The sequence below is a fragment of the Rutilus rutilus genome (assembly GCF_951802725.1).
Source record: "Rutilus rutilus genome assembly, chromosome: 17".
Lineage (NCBI taxonomy): Eukaryota > Metazoa > Chordata > Actinopteri > Cypriniformes > Leuciscidae > Rutilus > Rutilus rutilus.
In genome coordinates, this window is record NC_140230.1 from 19,080,266 (window position 1) to 19,096,172 (window position 15,907).

Below are 15,907 nucleotides of genomic sequence, written 5' to 3' on the forward strand. Positions count from 1 at the left end.
TTTTATCACCGAAACAATACGGCCGAAATGTTGTGATGACGCAAACAGCAGACACCGCGACCTGCACGTGCTTGTCTGAAGCAACATTACATATCTGCGGTGTGGACGTATTTAAATATATCTAAGAGTGACCCACGGACAGCGATTTTCAAAACACAGACATCCCAAGTCTTCCGGAAGTTCCGGGAGTCTCCCGCATATTGATACCGGCTCCCTAATGCCGGCAAATTAGTTTAAATCTCCCGGAATCGCGAGCGAGCATGAGCGCGCATACATAGCGCGCGCGGCAGAGAGAGGGAGCGAGAGACCTTTGCGTGTGTGTGCAGAGCAGCCGTCATTTCTCAGAGGTTTACCTGAGCTGTTTATGGTTTTTGCAACTCACGTCCATGAGCATATAACTGCAGATATTATTTTGGGCTATGGCAGTATTGACCTAAATGCACTTTGTTTTTATGAGAGAACATTTCATTTTTAAACCTTTCTCCAGGCCAGTAGGCTTTTACATTATTATTTAATGTACACATGAGTGGGGTCAAGTTAAACATTTAATTTTATACTTTGCAAATGCTAAATAAATATTTGCATAAAATTTTAATGGATTTATTCTTTGAAACTTTAATATTAATTTATGCAATTGCAATGCCTTGATTTTAGTAAACTTAGTACACAGTCATAGCCATAAATGCAATGGTACTAACAATAATTGGCATAATTTCTTTCGGTGTTTCGGTTTTCGGCCTTGGTTTCCTCTTTTTCGGTTTTCGGTTTCGGCCAAGAATTTTCATTTCGGTGCATCCCTACTAAATATCTTAACACTCACTGGTGCGTTGTGATTGAGTGCAATCACCATTCCATGTATGGAATAAAATACAACTGCCCTTGTTTTTTTCCGCAGGATAGCAAATGAGAGTAAATGTTCTGTCATCTATATAGGAATTTAATATTAGGATTGTACAAAGTAACATTTATCTTTAGCAACTCTGTGAAAGTGAATAGCATATAGCAGACAGATATCGGTATAATCTATTGGTAAAATATACGTCACATGACTAAACATGCATCATCATGTTCAAATAGTCCACTCTACAACGCGAAAACTGCGTTTTCAAATTCACACACTTGGGAGAGTGTTTTTAAAAAGCTCAATTTTCGCAGGAAAATGTGACAGGAGTCTCAGCGTGGATGGAAGGCCAAAACGTAGAGGAAAAAGTGTTTTCAAATGTAACCATATTAGTTTAGACGTAGCCTATATTAATGTGTGTTCTAACCTCCAGACGTGTGAGCCTCTCCTTCATACGCGTGTTGGTTTCCTCGAGTTCCTTGTGCTCATGTGTCAGATTGTTTGCATGGGTTTGAGCAGAGCTGAGCTTGTCTCTCTCTGCCTGCAGCTCTTCTTCAGCTGAGAGCAGCTGACTGCGCAGTCGCCCCACCTCCTCTCGCATGTCACCCAACTCCCCGCGCAAGGCCTCCACCAATGAGGGTTCAGCTAGCTGCCGGGGGTTTATAAAAATCAGAAGTAAAACACCAGGGGAGGAGAACTGTTATTATGTCATACTAATTTTAGCCATACTATACCTGTTTGGCCCTCTCATGAGCTTTTGTGAGCTCTTCCTTATCTCTGCGTGACTGGTCCTTCAGCCTATCAATTTCATATTTCTGCTCTGCTTCAAACTCCTGTTTGCTCTTCTTTAATAAAACGATTTCCATTGTCTTCTTGTCAAGATCTGTTTTTAATTTATCCATATCTGCCTGGGCCTTCTGCAGGTCAGCACGACAACGTTCAAGTTCCTATGAAAATACAAATAGTACTTTAAGTCTTAATGTAAGAAAACATTTATTCATTTAACATTCATAAGCAGATGAGAGTGAACTGTATATACCTGACTGACTGTCTGTGTCTGTTTGGGATCTGGTAACTGCTGTTTCATTGTGCTGACTTTCTCCTGCAGATCTTTCAGCTCCTCCTCAAACTCCTCTTTCTCCAGACGAGACTGGAGTAACCTAACATACACACATATATACACACATATAGTATAAACATACACAAACACAATATACAAAACACACACACACAAAAAAAAAACTAAGTGATTGATTAACAAATATGTACATATTCTGCAGTATATAGCAACTATTGAACTGTCCATGATGACTTCTTATAACATGATAGAACTCCTCATATTTCCTGATAATGGTAATTTGGGTGGACAAACTATTGATTGATAGTTTAGTCAAGATCCATAATAATGTGATTAAATATTATAAAAGCAATGTTCCCTAAGTGCACATTTTATTAGTCTAAATTAATAGTGCCATCTTGGTCTGTTACTGGCAAACCATTTAGAGATGGAGAAATTTGCTTAGTGTGTTTAAATTTGCAGATTAGCCGTGTATTTTCTGAATAAAAAAAAAAAAATGTGGTGATGTAGTTACACGTTACTACATGTACTAGTAATAACAGTAAATTATGCATAATTACAAGTAACTAACCCTAAACCTAACCCTAACTCTATAGTAAGTACATGTAGTTAATTAATATTACTCAGTACTTTTTTGAGTACAGTGTAATAACTACATCACCTTAAAATAAAGTGTAACCAAAAAAATTAATAAGCAGAAGGATTTCCAAATGATTCAGTATTTGTGATGATGAACACGGTGATGTAACAGGGTAATCGAATTATAAAATCGTAATTTGTTTAAAAGTTAGTTCCTCTGAATTTAGTAAGGATTTAATGTTTTAGAATTGTGATTTGGTACACTTAAAAAATATCACACAAAAGCATTTATTAAATGCACTATTAAATCATTTGTTTAAAATTATGGTTGCAGGATCTTAGACTCTACAAAGCAGACTTATAAATACTAATAGTTTCAATCACATCTCTACAAACAAATCTAGATTTTTGTCTCAGCTACTCTGAGAGTGCATCTCACTCTTTAGGTTGAACCAGTTGTCCACTGCACCGACAAAAAGCGTACAATGAAAAAAGAGAGACATAAACATATTAACAAAAGAATAATGTAAAACTAATTAAATTGTGCCAAAAAACTAACCAGTGTAAGTGTGACTCACTCTTGTTTGGTGTTACGTAGCTCTTCTCTACTGGACTGGAACTGCTCTCTCCAATGGTTTCCCTCATCTCTGCTCTCTTCCAATTGCTGCTGAAGAGACCTTACCGTAGAGTTCACACGGTGACGCTCAGCTTCAATAGTTGCCTGAGACTAAGGCAAAAAGATATTGTTGTACATATGTGCACCATGATTCCTACACAAAGTGCTTCAAGTTTTAACATTGCTCCTTATATTTTATATTATAGGTGTTCACCAGGGTTCTGTCTTAAGAGCCTCTAATTTCCTGTACATTTCGCAAACCCTTGGATGTGTACCTGTGAAACCTGCTCCATGCTTGCTCGAAGTCGCTCCATGTCTTGGCTGTACTGCTCTCTGAGAGCTTCTATCTCCTTGTCATGAGAGGAGACCTCATCTTTCAGTGCCCCCTTTAGAGCAGTCAGCTCCCTCTCTCTCTGCCTCAGAATGTCCTCCTGCTTCTGACGCAGCGCTGTAGCTTCAGCCAAATCAGCTCTCACTGCCATCAACTCCTGTACACACAAATCATAACTTTTTTAATAACCTCAATACCATCATAGTGACATAATTTTACTGCTAGTACTTTATAATTTTTGTCAGCAGCCAAATGTGTACATTATGTGTATATGAAACATTTATAAGGCTTTTCACAGGTTTCAAAAAGATAAACACTTTTCACCTGTCACTGTCCACAACAGCAAAAAAGTTTTGATTTGTCATCAGACCATTTAAGTCTTAGTCTGGGGTGTATGTGCATTTGTGCGTGTGATTACCATATGCATAGTGTCAGCTTGAGCCTTGTTGTCTGTCTCTCTTCTCAGCTCCTCCTGTACTCCTGCCAGCTGATCCTCCAGCTCTCTAACATGAGACTCCGCATTCTCTCTGTCCATTCGCAACTGAGTTAGCCTGAGAGAGAGATAAGCACACAAATACAATATAACTATACCTTATGTTGCACTGCACATAATCTGCAGACGTGGGAATGTCCATGTTGGTTTATCTTACTCTGAATGCGTTTGGTGCAGCTCTGTTTTCTTTCTTCCCAGCTGTTCCTGCAGCTGTACGTTTTCATCCAGACATTTCTCAAGCTCCTCCTTTAAGTCATCAGATCCGCTCACCTGAAATTCAAGGGACAATGGTTATATGGTTGTGCTCATAAGTTTACATGAATATTTTCTAATATGTTTACTTTTCCCCTTTTGAAAACTTAAAGATGTTCAAGAATAAGATATTAAAAAAATAAAACGAGATCATAATTATTTTGTTGTATTTATGTTTCACATTTGATCCTGTGTTGCTTCAAGCATCATGCCGGTTTCACACATACTCCGTTTGCAGTGTGTTGCAGTACATATCATGGACAATATCATTGTAGTTGTTCAATCTGTGTTCATTTTGACCACGAATCATGCGCTGTCACTTTAAGCGCGTGCAGCACAGGAACACATTGACGGACCGCATCAGCGTGCAGTGTGAAAGCTCTAACCTGTTAACATGGGTGCGGAAAGAAATACGCACCGCATACGCACTGCTAACGGAGTATGTGTGAAACAGGCGTCAATGGCTGCTGCTTGCAGTCTTATCAATGTTTATGACACCCAATATGATCTGAGCCACTGTGGTAAAAAAATCAAATGTGCAAAGCTTGCAGGACCTGGAACATAACATGACAAAACATATAATTCAGAATGTAATAAATAATATAATTAATCATTTCACATAAATTTATGAGCAGATCTGTATACAAAGATATCTAGACTGTATCTACTAAGATCTCTGACAGGGCAGGAAAATTCCCCAACAGTGCATGATGATGGTAAACTGACATCTTGGGCCCTATCTTGCACCCAGCGCAATTGACTTTGTACACCGACGCATGTTTCATTCCTATTTTGCACCCGCGCAAAGCGCGCTTTTCCCTCCACAGAAGCACGTCGCTAAACTAGGGAATGAACTTGCGCTCTCTGGGCGGTTCAGCGCAAAAAAGGAGGCGTGTTTTGGCGCAAACGTTCCCTGGTGCTATTTTACTGTTCCATAAAACAATTGCGCCACTGGCCAGAAAAAACCTAGTCTAAAGTCAGTGGCGCGTTGCGCGTTGTTCATTATGCTATTTTAAGGGCGCATGCTTGACCATAATGTATAGAGTGCACAACGCTCATACACTGTGATTCTCTAATCTACACAGAAGCAGCAGTTTTCATTTTTGCAAATCATATTATTACGATAGATAGATAGATAGATAGATAGATAGATAGATAGATAGATAGATAGATAGATAGATAGATAGATAGATAGATAGATAGATAGATAGATAGATAGATAGATAATTTATTATAAATATAATAATTTATTATAAAAGCATACATCTAGCTTACACATTTACCCACATTATTATATGCCTGTTTAGCCGAAGCTAATTTGGGTGTGTTTCTCCCATCCCAGCTACTTCAGACCAACCCCTTTTAGATTTGCGCCCGGCGCAAGAGTCATTTATCCCGCCGGGAAAATAGCAACAGCGCCGAGACCCGCCCACAAAGTTACTTGCGCTTTGCGCTTTGACACTTGCGTTTCAGATCGTTAAAATAGGGCCCCAAGTGTTTCCATTGTTTTGCCCACTCCATGCATAGTCTGTCAGTGGCTAACAGGACTAACCAGGACAGTCATGTGCGTCAAAGCGTGCATGTTTTTCATGTAAACAAGGCGTTACCAGATTAGCCTAAAACACTATAATTCAAGTCCACCACTATGATAGTATCTAGATGACAAAGCAGTCATTAGTGGTTTGCTACCCCTGTTGAGACATAATCGACATAACTCTGTGTAAAGTTCACTATTCTAAGTAATTGCTCACAAAAAAAACAAACAAAATAAAACAGTCCTTTGCTTTTAAGAAATCATTACTTCAAAAGTGAAGTGTTTATGAGATTTCTACATTACAAAATGCTCCCAAAAGCTCAGCATTTAAGACAAAACCTATTATGAATAATAGTATACATACATATGATGTTTTATCACACAAGTCACAGGCTTTTAGGCCATTGTTACACTGAATTACTAGCGCTATTTTGTTTTAACATAAAATAGGAAAATATCTTTGTCAAGCACATTATGCAATTTTAGAAGTTGTGTAACTTCCAGGTATTTTTCGATTTGCTGTGCCACTTTTAAAATTCTTATAATTATCTTGAGCTCAGTTGTCCCATGATGTTAACTTGTTCCTGGCAGCAAAACCCAGACACATCCATCAGGCATCTAGGTTCTCTCTCTATGTCAGGTAATTATACTGAGGCTAAATGGTCTACTGTTTGCCTCAGAGAGTAACTCTCGTGCCTTGCATTTCAAACATAAACTTAGGGTTTACTGAAATGTTCAAATATAAGATTGCCAGGGATATTGAATTGCAGTCTTTTTAAGTGCTTATTTATAATTTCTGATGGTATATTATTGGGATTTATAAATTTATATTAGATTAGACTGTCAGACTTTTGTGTCCATTAGTAGAAAATTGTGTTTGTGTGTGTAGCTGATGGCAGAGCAAAACATTTCTCACTCCTCTTACTCTAAAATGGGCTCAGCTGTTGTAAGTGAGGTGGGATCTGTTGCCAATTCATTACAGTTTAGCAAAAGATGCCAACACCTAAAAAGCCATCAAATGTAATGCCCATTTTAGCAATGCCTGTCTGAGTACCGAACACAGTGCCAACTGAGCCTACCTCCACAGCCAGACTTTGTGTTTTATCACTAGAGTAAATCACCTCTCACTGCTGACACTTGTTTATGATAGCTTTTTAAAAATGGCAGATTTATTCACAGCTGCGTTTAGTCAAAGTCAATTGACTCAATGGTTATCTTGGTTACACCCTGGGCAGCTATTTTTTAAGTAGATAATACAAGTGTATTTTTTATGTACTTGAATTGAGAATGGCGGCAATATACAAAACTGTCTGTCAAGACTATGTCTCAATAACAGCTCAAATTGCACTAAAAGTGTGCATTAAAAAAAAAGCCAACTGGCTATTTTAACTGAAAGGCAAGACTTTTGCACAAATTACACATACTTGAACTGCCTTTCACGATACAAGTAATTTAATATCCTGTACAGAACATTGTCCTTTTTGTTTGTTTTATCATGAATTGTACTTCAGTTCACCTGAAATAGTTTTGGGAGCAGAGGTTAAGCTTTGAGCTGAACTGGTTGTGTCATACTGGTGGTGGAAGCAACCCTAAATAGAAGTCATTCATTAGCTTTAAATGTAGGGTATGTGATCAGGTGTTGACATGTATTATGTTCAAAACTCAGAGTGAACAAATAGCAATGTTTAAAATTTGATTAACTAAGATACACTGTACCTTCAGGCCTTGAATCTTATTACAGATGACTCGAACTCTGCGCTTAATGGAAGCGTCTCCCTCTGTACTCCTGAGGAATTAGGAGAAACAAAATGTTACTAATGACATTCAGTCTGTATATATTGTTTGTAAATCAGAACAATGGTTTACCCCTGACGTAGAACATCGTAGATTATTTGCTGTATCTGATCTTCGGTTGAGAACTCTGACCCTGAACTTTGACCCTGGTCCATCAACAGGTCAGGGGTTACCTAAATGGAGATAACAGTCTATTAAACATCAAACAAAACCCACACAAAAAAGTGCAAAACAACTAAGTAACATTTCCTAAACGGTCTAAGGAGTGGGTTACAATTGATACATCTTTGAGTAGTAACACTTTCTCTGCTGAAACTAACAAGCTACATTAAGCTAAATGACATTCAATGCCAGAGAGAACAGAGTATCAGGTTGATGAATTGCTTTACTGTAACCTATTCAAATTACACCGTTCCAAAACACTGACAGCCTTTTAAGGAATCTGAGGAGCACTTCCAAATGCAAAAGGTTGCTCCAAAGTCTAGATCAAAGATTTTAATAAGCCTCAATATATTTCACCCATCATTTACATGTGCATCAACTGGAGCAGATGAAGAGACAGCCATGACCTTGGCGACAGAACCTGAACCACGTCCCAGGCTGCTGTAGGCAGAAGCAGGTGAGGAAGACAGTGAAGAGTATGTGTTTGGAACGAGAGATGAAACAGGTAATGGTGAGGTTGAGGTGGGTCTGTTGTCTGCATTTATGATTGGATAACGCCCCCTGGTGGTGGTCCCAGTGTTATCCGCCTGTGCAGCAGAGCCCCCGTCGAACCTGTCGACGACTCTGTGGGCAGGAGTCTGACGACTGGAGCTGTGAGCTGACTGGCTGAGAGTTTGCTGGTTGTGTGGAGACATTTCAATTGATTCGGATGAGGTGTAATGACTGCCTCCACCTCTCCCTCTTCCCAAAGTGCCATTCAGCCCTGTCTGGTAGGAGCCGCCCCACTGATTTCTCTCCATCCTGTCAATGGGCCGCTCCCTCTCTGGTCCCATACCAACACCTCCATCCAGGTTGCCGTAGCTACCAGAGCGTCCATCACCAAGCGGCCGTCGGAGTTGATCTGTGAACTCTTCGCTGCCGTTTTCTCTCTCCAACAGGGAGCCGTGAGACTGAGCCCGGCGCAGTTGAGTATTCTCTCCAGAAGAGAAATACGGCCCCTGGATTACCCCATCCTCTCTCCTCCTAACACACAGACACAATCAGCAAAATACAAAGATACAGATTTAAAATTTGTTTAAGAATATAAGCACTGCCATTATAAGTGCTGCCATTTCTGTTGTGTATGTGAAACAATAAACAGCAAACGCGCCAAAAGCGGAAAGAAACAGCGATCCAATGAGAAGCGTTCGAGTTCAGCAAAGTTTTCTGATAAAAAACACAAATGTCTTGGCAATTTAAACTAGCTTAAAGCCAGATGAAACAATGCTGACATTCTCAACAACACTGACGTGGAAAACAGGAGAAACATTGTGCCACAACAGTAGTTAGAAGGCTTTTCAACCCACAAATCACCAACATTTACCTTGGATTTACTGTAGTAACACTAACTGTAACCATGGTGTTGTTGCAGAAATGTGAGATATTCATATCGAATTGTATTATATTATTAATGTAGACATGAAATAAATGAGTAATGTCATTTAAATACATTATTTTTGTTATAAAGCTATATCAGTTTTTGTGCATTTGTTTTAAATACTGAATGTGTTTCAGCTACTGTTTAAAAAAATACTACAGAATATATATTTATCGGATATACTGTGGAAGACCTATGGTTAATAAAAAAATAAAAATAAAAAGAGGAGTCCTAACTCAGTTGGCATTTTTTTTTAATGAACTTGTAACTCGTGTTAATTTTCTACTGTTCTGTACACTCAAGTCACTGCCAAAAGCGCATTTCCAAGAGACAAAACATGTAATTATTAATACTCCAGTCCCAGTGATACCAAATTAGGTGCTGGTGCCATCATCCGTAAAACTTGGTGGCACCGGTGCCACAGGTCTCAAAAGTTAGTCTGGGGTACTGAAAGATATTATCAACTACAGTACAATGTCTTATGCATTTGTATTATGTTAATTAACTCCTCAGTTAACTGCTTAGGGGTAATATTTATATCAACTTAAAAATGTAAACTGTATAACACAGCTCTATATAAAGTTGTATATACTATGTATTATATACAGGACAATCACATAAAGCAACATAAATCTATATAGCAAAATTGCCTGATTATTTATTTCATCGCAAAACGTAAGTACCGTATTTTATTGCCCAACTCTTTATATAAAGTTGGATATATAAGCATGTCCAACTTTATCTGCATACACACAGTATTCTCTCATAGGGAATCTCTCATGCTTGTATCATCCCAAAATGTTAACTATATTATCAGCCATTTTATCAAGAAAATTACTTAAAAAGCATTTTAATTTATAAAAAATACACGAATATAGGTAACAAATATTTTAACAATTACACACAGTCATTTAGATCAGAGGGTTTTAAGATATAATGAAATCAATAAATGTTGCAGTTAGTAAAAAATTATTTGGAGCATACCTAGGCAGGCTGCTGTAGGCAGGTGGTTGGGTTCTCAGCTGTACTCCATATGAATCTCCTTTTTCTCCGTCTTTTAGTACAACGTAGGGCTGCCCGCCGATGCCCTGCACCCTCACTGCTACTCCATAACGAGACGGCTGTTTTTTGGGTCCCTCTTTTCGAGGCTGCCCACTCACCCCTCCTCCGGTGTCTTGCAGGTCATTTATAAAGCGAATCTGTACGCCATAGTCCACGGGGGTCTTCCTACCTGAGACAGGAGCGGACATCCTAGAGGTGAGACGAAAAGAATATTAAGAAAATGTACAGTCAAAGTACAGTATATCACACAATGCACAATGTCAAAGTGTGCTTGTCCAGTGACTTGTCCAAAAATCAAATACTCTCTTCCAGAACTATTTTCCCCCTCTCATTTTTTGCAAAGACATTTAAAAAAAAATCTTCAATAAAAATGTTCTTCAAAACCATAACCAGCTCTTTCTGAATCACAACAGTACAACAAAATAAAAAAATATTTATTTTTCCATCACAACCCTGCATGTTCTTTCTCCAATACCAGCCCTGACAGAAGCAATAAGATGTCCCTCAGATTACACTCCACTGCACAACCTGATGTGAAGTCACTTTCCCCTTTACAGACACTCCTCTCCTCATTCCTAAAAAAGCACTTCACTTCAACAAGGATACCATGGTGAATTCCCTTTTCTTATTGGTGGATCTTAGTTCAGGATTGGGGGCAGTGTCCTACTTTACTCATTTCATAATATGTGATCTTAACATTTTTTTCTAGCATTTAGTTCTGAATGCAGAATGTTTGGTTTATATGCAAATGTCTTTACTAAACTAAAATGCTTTTAAAATATTATCAATATTTTAATATAATTTGTGAATCTGCATTTTATTTAGACTTGTTGGTGAAAAGTGGGCGTTATACTCTATAATGAAGCCAAGTGGTTGGGGGGGGGCTGAACAGGAACAGCCTTTTTGTTTATATAATGTACACTTAAGAATCCTTCACACAATAAAACCAGGAACATGCATTAACCCATTCAGACCCTGCGGCCATTACAATGGACATCACATGTCAACCCCCCTTTTTTTACTTCTGGAGCATTTCACCTAGTTTAAAGCCTGCAGTCCATTAGATTGGACGCTTGTCATCCAATCAAATGGCAGTAAAGCTCTGCATGTAGTAATTATTAAAAAAAACACTACTTTGAAGAGAAGCATGTCAGCACTTCACTCCAAACACAGAAGCAAGCAACATTTTCTATGGTTTTATTTACATTTTTTGATATGTTTGCCAGTATTTCATAGTTTGTATGTAAAATAGAAAGATTGAACTTATTAATTAAAGTTAAAAATGGATTGTAGAATTGCAAATTTTAAATCAGGATTTTTTCAAATGTGTCTGTCCATTCGAATGGACAGTGGGTTCAAAAGCCTGTTACTGAAATCACATTCCAGTAATTGAAGTCCAGTAATGCTGATTGAAATTTCTTATATAAAAAATCTATATCACAGTACCGATAATTTTTTTTAACTTTTTCATATGCAGAATATATAGTTCTTGAAGTGCTTGAACATATAGCTGATGGAAGTATCTCAGATGTTGACTTTATGTGGAGTGATGATGAGGAAGATGGATATGTAATAAAAATATCCGTATTTAAAACTTTATAAAGTAAAATGACTAGCTTCCAGCCAAACGAAACATACGGATTTGACATAAATCTAAAGCCTAACTTGAAAATGAATTATTTTTCTTACACAAACGCATCGCTTCAGAAGGCCTTTATTTACCCCCAAGAGCCGCATGGAGCACTTTTATCATGGATGGATGCACTTTTGTGGACTTTCAAAACAGAAACAACCATTCACTGCCATTATAAAGCTTGGAAACCAGGACATTTTTTAATATAACTCTAATTGTATTCGTCTGAAAGAAGAACGATGTCATATACACCTAGGATGGCTTGAGGGTGAGTAAATCATGGGCCAATTTAAATTTTTGGGTGAAGTATCCCTTTATAAGTATAGTACACCCAAAAATGATATTTGTCATCACTTACTCATCCTCATGTTGTTCCAAATCTGTATGAGTTTCTTTATTCTGCTGAACACAAAAGAAAATATTTTGAAGAATGTCGGTAACTAGACAGTTGACGTATAGCCATTGATTTCCATATTTTTTCCTACTATAGCCTATATTTCCTAATAACTACATATTATATTATTATGATATAATATTATCATTATTAGTAATTATTTTGAAAATTATAATAATATTTATCAGTAATGTATCAATATAGATATTACAGTACAATACCGTATAATTAATTACAGCAAAAGCAGATCAAATTACGAAATACAGTACAAATACAGTAAAGTACTATTTTATAGTTTACAGTACTGATCTTGTGTACTATAAAGTGAATTACAGTACAGTTACTGGAAATCGAAATACATGCATCATGCATGGCAACCGTGCTGCCAGTAATGTACTGTAGAAATACAAGAAAATCGTTAACAGAGAAATTGTTTCAAAGATGCACACAGGAAATTACTATAACGTGAATGCATTGATGAATTCCTAGGTTTATTTTGTTATGAATAAACAAATGTGCGATCTATAAAGCAAAAACCTTACAATTAAAGTTGAAATGTTGTAATGTTCAAGATTTTGATCTAAAAAAAGAAAGATGCGCAAAGAAAATGACTCTAACATGACCATATTGATTGATTCTAAGATATTTAGTTTGTTACAAACAATGTGCAATCTGTAAAACAAAAACCTCAAAATTATAGTTGAAATGGTATACTGTTGAAAGGTTTTTGACCTTGAGAAAAAGCTTTAAGTATATACTAACAATTTTTATGTTTATTATTTAATTTTATGTTGGTACATTTTTGTGAAGTACACCTGTTTTGACGTGACGTCCATTGAAATGGACAAAAAAAATTACAATTAAACCCAAACATTTTTTTATTTTTTTTTATTTGGTCTCATTTATAGAAGCCTCATGAGCTGGGAAAATGTACTTTTATATTTTTCAGAAACCTAAAACATAATTCAGGTCTGAAGGGGTTAATAATAAAGTAAATGGGGTCGATATCACATTGACTTCAGCAACCTTGTAGACAATGATGGTCTGTCTTGAAATGTTTCTAGCCTGTGTTACTCTCTAAAGGAAAATTTGAATGGGATTTTTACAACCAGAACCCTACTGTTGTGCTCTATTGAGATACAGACAGACACAGAAACGCAGACAGTCCAATGAGGCCGGATTGAATTACACTCTACTCAATGCTGCCCGTTACCTCTGACTCCTGGCACAGAAAACCCAATGGCCTTCATTATTCATTAACCTGAACACACACACACGTTTGTTTTTCTTGATGTAGATGTTCCATTGGCTTTCTATCCTAAATCACACACCCTTTTTTGGGGATTTTTATTAAGACCTACCATGTTACTACTTCTCATCAAAACCAAAGCTTCAGTACTCATGATGTAATGGAGAAGAAAACTGAAGGTGTGGCTGGTGTGATGGAATGATATCTCAATAAGGAACATTAAAGCATGAAGGGTGCGACGGGGAACAAAGTGCATTCCCAGACAGTGGTACATCTTTACCATTTCTCTTTGTCTTTTTCTTTGACTCTCACACTTGTCGTCTTGTTCAGTAACAAACTACATCATTGCGATAAACTAAACAGACTGCAAACTACAAACACATTTAATCTGATCAGTGCTTCTCCTCTCACACGTGCGTGCGTGCGTGTGTGTGTGTGTGTGATAAAGAATCCAGTGTAATAAACTGCATGATAAACCAGAATCAGGAATGTCCGCTCCTATGACTGGATCATGGGAACAGCACTTTATTCAGCAAATCAGATTTACAATAAACCTACAGATTTTCCTTTTATTAAACTAACCAAAGGTTCAGTTAAAACTAACTAACAGTCAGCCTGAGATGAGTAAAAAAGTGTTAAGAAATACATTTACTGTGTGACAAAAAGTAGCCTTCATGACTACTATTACAATGTGAATACAATGAATGGGCTCATTATGCGTTTTGTCTTCAGAAAGCTTTTTGAGACGGCTGACGTGTCCATGTCAGTGACTGAAAGCAGACACAAGAGAGCCAAGCTCAATACGGGAGACTCTTGTGATGACGGATAAACAGGTGGAGGGTTACACAGGTGTAGTGAGAAAGTGGCAGCAGCACTGATCATTTTTCATGATTCATTCATCATCTATGTTTATTGTGGTTGAGGTAAAATGTATGTCCTTTTACAGTGACAATAATTCAATTTCAGCTCTCACACTTGGATAGGTTGAGTTTCAGCCCCAGACAACAGACTTTGAACGCCATAAAATAACTATAAAGAAGGCCAGGCTTCTTTAAAGATAGCAGGGGGGACATTGTTGTGAATATGATGAACATTTTTCATGAGGGTCTAAACGAATTCTGAAAACAATTTGTGTGGCAGTCAAATTTTCTCATTATATCTTATTGTATTTTTCACCATATTATAAATATATTGTGTTACGAGCCTAACAGTAATGCTGGCACTTATATCAAAGTCTCTTTAAGGCAAGCCAGGTCATTCTGCGGTCATATAAGCAAGCTATTCCAGTCACGCTCCAATATACACAAATACTGTACACAAACACTATACACAAAAACCCTATTCGGAAGGTAATTGTTTCTCATGGGGTCGTAAGTTTTTTTGTTTTGTTTTTACATTTACACAGGCTAGCCGGTGATTAATTGCCGTCCGAATCCAGAATATCAGTGTTTTTCTCCAACCACCCACGTATAAAACCCCTGGCGAATAACCTACTGTTTTTTGATAAACACCAAGGTCATGTGGTGATTTAATTGCCGTCCGGATCCACATCTGTGTTTACAAGAAGAGATCAATTCAAAATTCACTGTTTAAATTTTGTCCCCTGCCGAGCGCCGTACGATAACGATTGCACGTCGCTGTAATTTGGATGCATTTTAAAGATGTAATCTAAGCCTACGCTTTTATTACTGAAAGGCTGGAAAGTATTTACAAGAACAATATTTTATCATCAGAAAAGCAAGTAAACATTTGAAATGGCAGCAACTATGGCTAAACATTAAAAATATAAACCAAGCAGCTTTACGTTTACCTCATTTAAATAAGCGGCTGTATTAACTTATTTCCACTTTTTTTAAATGACATCCATCATTTTGAGATAAAATAAAAGACCAAAAACTATTTTAACTATAGCGCGTCTATCTTCCTGTATTTATCAATATTTTGAATTAGCTTTTATTTTTATGTTTTTATTATTTATTTTAGCAATTCTGTTACATGATTTTGTAATTTTTATATTTATTATTTTAATTTATAATAAGTATTAATTATTAATAATCATTTTAGCATTTAAATTTTTCAGTTTGCCTTTGTCATTGAATATAATTTTTTTGGTTTTATTTCAGCTTTGTTCCAATTTACACAAACTATTTTTAATAGTTTTAGTTAAGATTTACAAAACCGACTGAACTCTACTCAATCACTTTTGAATATCCACATGATGACGGACAGAATATTTATTCTGTTATGACAGTGATCTGGTCATTGGTCAAACAGAGCCAAAATTCGGTCACAGTCTAAAACTATCCATTTCCTCTGTGTCAGTGTGTCAGTGGCCAGGCAGACAGAGGCACCGTTTAGCCTCTCAGCACTGCATTATCTGATAGGCTGAATGGAGGGAGCCCGTGAGTGCGACAGAGGGGGAGTATGAGGACCCTCTTCCCATTATTACAGTGAAGTGGGGCAGAAAACAAG

General features: G+C 37.2%; 1 protein-coding gene across 1 annotated transcript in view; it reads right to left on the bottom strand.

Moving 5' to 3' along the window:
• The window catches only part of cgna (cingulin a), a 34,343-nt gene that overhangs the window by 14,016 nt on the left and 4,420 nt on the right, over positions 1-15,907 (bottom strand). The window contains exons 2-12 of the mRNA XM_084435305.1: positions 10,082-10,348; positions 8,049-8,703; positions 7,591-7,691; positions 7,441-7,510; positions 4,096-4,208; positions 3,864-3,996; positions 3,390-3,602; positions 3,077-3,225; positions 1,881-2,001; positions 1,576-1,788; positions 1,269-1,490 (exon numbers count right to left, since the gene is read on the bottom strand). Coding sequence (XP_084291431.1) covers positions 1,269-1,490; positions 1,576-1,788; positions 1,881-2,001; positions 3,077-3,225; positions 3,390-3,602; positions 3,864-3,996; positions 4,096-4,208; positions 7,441-7,510; positions 7,591-7,691; positions 8,049-8,703; positions 10,082-10,347 — 2,256 coding nt within the window. The 5' untranslated portion in view covers position 10,348. The remainder of the gene's footprint in view (positions 1-1,268; positions 1,491-1,575; positions 1,789-1,880; positions 2,002-3,076; positions 3,226-3,389; positions 3,603-3,863; positions 3,997-4,095; positions 4,209-7,440; positions 7,511-7,590; positions 7,692-8,048; positions 8,704-10,081; positions 10,349-15,907) is intronic.